Source organism: Cucumis melo, chromosome 2, assembly GCF_025177605.1.
Source record: "Cucumis melo cultivar AY chromosome 2, USDA_Cmelo_AY_1.0, whole genome shotgun sequence".
Lineage (NCBI taxonomy): Eukaryota > Viridiplantae > Streptophyta > Magnoliopsida > Cucurbitales > Cucurbitaceae > Cucumis > Cucumis melo.
In genome coordinates, this window is record NC_066858.1 from 9,902,107 (window position 1) to 9,908,106 (window position 6,000).

Genomic DNA, 6,000 nt, shown 5'->3' on the forward strand with positions numbered 1-6,000 from the left:
CATATATAGAAGATAGGAAAAATTTTAGATCCCATCCTTGTTGCTAATGAAGCTGTTGAGGATTATACAAGAGCTAACAAGAAATATGGATCAATAGTCGCACCCAAACATCCAACTAGGTTGACACTTTCTTAGCAACCTCATCATATCCAAAAGAACAAAAGCAAAAAGGAGAAAATAAACTCAATACTAAGCCACGATAATGAATCTTTACTAGATCATGGCTAGTAAGGAATTCAGTACAAAGAGAAGTAGTCATAATAAAGAAAAGAAAAGGTAACAACAAGATAAAATAAAAGCAACAAAATTAAGGTGGAAAGATGAAAGCTCTCCAATTTAAGTTGAGATCTTGGATTGTGTAGCTTCCGAAAAGTTTTGAGAGGGTGCACTAGAGGAGGCATTTCTGTGTGCTATCTCAAAGCGATCAAAACAACCCATTCATTTATAAGAAAGACTCTTTGGTTTCTTTCAAACCAAATTTCTGCCAAGATAGCTTTCAGCACATTTTCTCAAAGTAGTGTAGCTTCTTTATGCACATTGGAACCTCTAAATAAAGTTTCACATTTTCTCTAAAATCTGCTCCAAAAACCCAATATAGATGAAACTCTTTAAACAGGTTTTCCCAACACATAACCGACTATTTACAGAAAATGAATAAGTTCAGTGGGCCTTCTTTATTCTGTAGACACAACAGACAAAAGGAGGGGGATAGCCAGTTGTTAGGCAGTTTATGTTGCATAACTGAGGATACATTCAAATTTCTCACCATCGTAATCCAAAAGAATATTCACCCTTCTTGGACTGTCAGACCTTCAAATGGCTTTATAAAGTGGTTTGTCCAAAGGGGAGGAAGAGGATAAGTGATGTGTAAGGGACTTGACCATAAACTTCCCGCTGTTATTTAAAGACCAAACCTGACTGCCTTGATTTTCGTAAGGAATTTTATCTGCAATTTTACCGAGAAGTGATTGGAATTCTATGATTTCCTCATCTTCTAGCAAACAATGGAAAATAATTGACCATGATGCCAAAGGGTTGAAGATGAGAGGATTGAGAATCATACAATACAACTCATGTCTCGTTCGATTTTAACAACATTGCTATATACCTCGACCAATCAAATAAAGAATAATGATGGTTCACAAATGGAAAATGAGAAATAACCTTAAATGCCATTCTCAACTTTTTTTTTTCTACTAACTGAAAATCTCACATCTCCCAGACTTCCAAATATAAATTTTCTTAATAAACAAATAACAATTTGACATTAAAAAAGATAGTGGAATTGATTATCGATTAAATTAATAAAAGAAAAAATATACATTTGAGATATTGACATGTGTTTTCTATGATAAGATGCTAATATTCAAATAGAAGACTGGTCGTCCACCATGCAATAAATGTATGTTTTGAAAGAACCTGAAAGTAGTTACCTCAATAGTCACTGAATGTTCTGAAATATCCACAATTTTTCCTCTGAAGATGTCTACTAACCACATTATCTGAATATTAAGAAAAGATAGGTATAAGACCAAAGTTGAAGATGATGATGGAGTGATAAAAATTGAAGCTTTAATAATTCTCGACAAAGGATATTAGGTTTTCTTTAATGAGAAACTGTGCCGACTATTAGAAAAGAAGAATCAGAGGTCCTATCAAAATACAATTAAAAACTTAGTGCAAGTCATCACCTCAGCACGAGTACTTGAATCTGCATTGAGTTTCATAAGCACCAACTCACGCTCCACTTGGGGCTGTCTTGAGATATCTTCTACCTGATTAATTGAAATATCTAAAGAGTTTAAAGGTAAATAAATGGCATAGTGACTGCTTCTTCACTTCTCACTAACATTCGTTAATTCAAGATAATCAGTTTCAATATTAGATCACAATAATGTCAAGTCTTCCATGAATGTCCCTAATCATTTCCCCTAAGAAACAACTTGCTCACTAACTCTGAAAAAGGAAATTGTGGGATTTTTAAGATCTCTTTATTTGATAATTCCAGAGAATAAATTTCTTTTTTTCTTTTTTTGATAGGAAACAGATGTATATATTTCAAGCAAGACAAAAGAGAGAACAACCTAATGGCAAGCGGTTGCAAATTCCCCCCACCTACTCACCCACCCAAAAAGACAACTGAATAAGTGCTTCCGGTTGTTAAAAAACATGGAAAGACCATAAATACAAAAGAATTTGGTGTAATTTGTACACCATCAAGAGACCATGCGTTGCACAACCATCCAAAAAGAATTAAAAGAGGCAAAACTTGCAAGGAGTTTAATATCGGAGACAGAGACCATCCACCTTCATAGGAAGTCAGTAAGCCCGCCCAAACTCTTTTTGTACATAAGCCCAACTGTTTCTCTCAAACCAAATATTTCACAAAATGGCCAAATAGATGGTCTACCACAAAACTTTTCCATATCTATATATGGAGAGTGGAGCACAACCCCTACACCATTAATCAATAGGATCTTTTGTGTACCAAAGAAACACCGAAGAACTCCATAAACACATCACAAGCAAGGATGCAAAGCTATAACTCCATGACAAGTGATTCAAACTCTTTGAGGAACCTTTACGTAAAACACACCACTCCAATCCCGAAAATATAGAGGAAGCCTTCTGCATTGAATCAATAATGTCAATCTTCCCATGCATGACTTCCTAGGTAAACAATCTCACCTTCCAAAGCAAATAAAATAAGAAAAATCTAGGAAAAGGAGAACCACATAAGAGGAAAAAGAACAGCCGGAGAAAAAGCTGTTAGAAGGATTATGCTCCACAAACGAACATCCCTAGAAATTAGAATCTGGACAAAATGTAAACACCATTAACAAAGAAATCAAAGAGGAAACATAATGAGCTCCCTCATGATATAACTAGCGTGTAAAATCAAAGCAAAACAACAACGAACCATGACCTGACAAGATTTTTTCGTCCACCATTGATCAAATATGTTCATTGGATGTCTCCAACTAAAGCCTTCTGAAAAATAAATGTGATTATCTTGTCACGAGTATGAACTTCTACAGTCCTCTGTTATCTTCAAGAATACTAACCTCTTGATCAGATTTCATATCATAAATGAAGGATCTTTTTCTCTTGGTAGCAAGCATCCCTACATGAATTTCTTCTATAAATGCTCTTTAGCCTACTTGAATTTCTTCTATAAATGCTCTTCCAAGACCAAATACTACCCCAACTATCACCCACAAATTCCCTTTGTCAACAGCAACCCCAAAAAGACAAGGAAACTGTAAGCAAAAAAGATTTCTCTACCACCCATACATCTTCCCAAAACAAAGAAAGATAGCATGAAGGATCAACCAAACCTTAATAACATTGACAAGTTTGTTTAGCTGCTCCACAACTTGTCTCAAGACATTCTCCGTTCCAGTAACAACAATGGTAAAGAGAGCCTTATCCTTGTTCAATCCAACAGCAAGGGACTCGATGTTGTAACCTCTTCTAGCAAAGACACCGGCGATTCGGTTTATGATTCCACTTTCATCACCAACAAAGACAGATATAGTATGTCGCATCACCCTAAAAGCAAACAAGAATACAATGTTACCTTGATTTATAATATCCACACTAAGAAATCTTAAAAAACATAGTATAATTGAGATAAAGTCCCGCTTTACTCCTACAGCAAACATAATAGCTCAGATAGTAAAAATAATGAGTTAGATGCTTTGACAAAGAAAATAAAAGGAATGTTGAATTACAAATTTAACCACTGAACTTTAATATAGTCCATCAACTTTAAAGCTTCCAACTATGATCTAAAACTTCAGATTTTGATTGTGGTAAGTCATTGCACCGTTACTTAAGACATTGGTGTGGAGCGTAGATAGGATAAACTAGCAACAACTTGACATGATGTGTCACAAATGAATAAGGGTGGATGGAGAAAACGGCAGATGTGACAATCAGTTAACATTTCTGAAACAGAATTTTTGGCCTAATTTATCTCGCTAGACTACTCATATGCATGCCAACATTAATGCACCCTTCCTAATAGCAAGAATATATTAGTACTAAAATTGAAAAAATAAGGATGTGGCTAAAACTTTTTTAAATTTAAGGACAAAAACTGTGTTTTTTTTTTTTTTTTTTTTTTTGGAAAAGGAAACAGGTCTCCTTATTCATATAGATGTAAAATGAGAGAGAATAATGCTCTAGGTATATGAGGATTATACAAAGAGCTGAAAGCATAAAGCATAAATTATAGCATAATAAAGGGACGATGAAAATAATTAATCCAAACCCAATGAATTCACATTTTTTTTCCTTAAGGCAAGGTTGTACCCTTTCCTCAATGTTATTGAAGGTGTCATGAACAATTATTGTCTTCCAAAATAGGACTGGTTACTAACATGTGAATGCATCATTTCAACCAAGAGACTCAATGAACACTACAATATGCATGTAACAATCCTCCCTATTTTGTGTGTCTAGAACTAGGAAGAAAACCACATATTTATGAACTCTTTTTGCTCACTCAAATAGTCACATCTCTTGGTTTACTGTTGTGTCTTTTGAGGAAAGACATATCCCTTTACCAAAAAACACACTCTCTAAACGAAGATTGTGATGTACAAAACTTAAAAAAAAAAAAAAAAACAAAACAAAACAAAACAAAAACAAAAAACAGAAAGAAAAAAAAAAAGAATCAATTTATTCATGCTTTCCAACAAATAGACACGACAATCAAAGTTTGGATATCAAATCTATAAAATAGCCTAAAATAAGAGCTAGATGAAAATGATTTCCAAGAAACTGATAACAAAAATCTATGTGATTGATGAAATTCGTTTCTCTTCCTTAAAAAAAAGACGCAAACAGTAATGCAATTACTTTTTTCGGCTAATGCAAAAAGAATCTGTAAACCCATTAGCCCTCATGTAGGTAAATTCCCCGTATCAACAAAATAGTTGTTACTTGGATGGAAAAATTAAAGAAACTTGAAACTAAAGAACATTGATCATCACAAAATTAAATAATATCTTTTAAAAACGTAAAAATAAAAAGGAACAGTGAATCAGCCAAACAGAAAATGCTTGTTTTAAATCAAAATAAACAATGGAATAAGAAAGTGCTGAAAAAGCAAAAACAAGAAGTAAGAAAACGGAAGGATAAAGAACCGGGTTTTTTGCAAAAGAAACTTACGTAGAACGAATGGAGGGCCGAGAAGAGTCGGTTACAGTCACTGCATTATCATTAACAGCAGCAGAAGAGACCTGCAGCCTCTGGAACTCGAAACGGTTCCATTTCTGCACTTTCTGGTACTTGACGATTAAACTTGTAGAGAAGAAATGTCTAGAGGCAAGTGCAGAATAGGGAGGTTTGTGAGCTTTTACAGGAGCTGGGCAAAGCGCTACGGCGGCCGCCATGGATGATTGGATTGAATAGTGGTTTCGGAAGGAAAGTGAGGAGTGGGAGAGTTAAAACTAAAAGCAAACCACACAGTTACATGACTCGCACCGCATGCGGACGCTAAATGACATTTGGCATTCCTCGCGTTTTCTTTTTCCTTTTTTTCTTTTATTTTTCCCATTTGTCTTTGGGGTAGGTAGAAACTAGAAAGAATAGAATACGGAGATATTAAATTGTCAAGAATAGTTCTGTGAGTGTGAGGTTGTAAGCGAGGTCTAAGGTCAAAAGTTTATATGTGTGGGGTTGGGGAATTTGGATTTGGGATGCAAGGTAACCAAGCTGGAGGTATTTAGTTAATATTCTTTGATACTTCCGTTTTTGAAATCTAAAGAAGTATGGTTTTTGGGTCATTATTTCTATTAATTTAACTTTTTGTTTAAGTCTTTAATTCCATGTATATTTCCTAAACGTTTTATATTTACGTGACGCACCTTAAAACCTTCACATATATTTTCGTATTAGTGGAATATATGAGTAGAATATGCACACAAAAAAATAGGTCATCTAAGAGTTTAAGACATTATGGCATCTTATGTCAAATTGTATGTTAGTGCT

At 34.4% G+C, this 6,000-nt stretch overlaps 1 protein-coding gene and 1 long non-coding RNA gene across 2 annotated transcripts in view; both read right to left on the bottom strand.

Moving 5' to 3' along the window:
* LOC103487207 (acetolactate synthase small subunit 1, chloroplastic-like) overlaps positions 1-5,539 on the bottom strand; it is a 44,365-nt gene extending 38,826 nt beyond the window's left edge. Inside the window, exons 1-4 of the mRNA XM_008445435.3 lie at positions 5,179-5,539; positions 3,339-3,552; positions 1,692-1,775; positions 1,434-1,502 (exon numbers count right to left, since the gene is read on the bottom strand). Of these exons, the coding sequence (XP_008443657.1) occupies positions 1,434-1,502; positions 1,692-1,775; positions 3,339-3,552; positions 5,179-5,402 (591 nt within the window). The 5' untranslated portion in view covers positions 5,403-5,539. The remainder of the gene's footprint in view (positions 1-1,433; positions 1,503-1,691; positions 1,776-3,338; positions 3,553-5,178) is intronic.
* Positions 2,017-3,332, bottom strand: LOC127148250 (uncharacterized). Its single transcript, XR_007819112.1, has 2 exons — positions 3,066-3,332; positions 2,017-2,991 (listed from the first exon to the last, which is right to left on the bottom strand). It is a non-coding gene; the product is annotated as an uncharacterized LOC127148250 (long non-coding RNA).
* Positions 5,540-6,000: the final 461 nt, after the last annotated feature.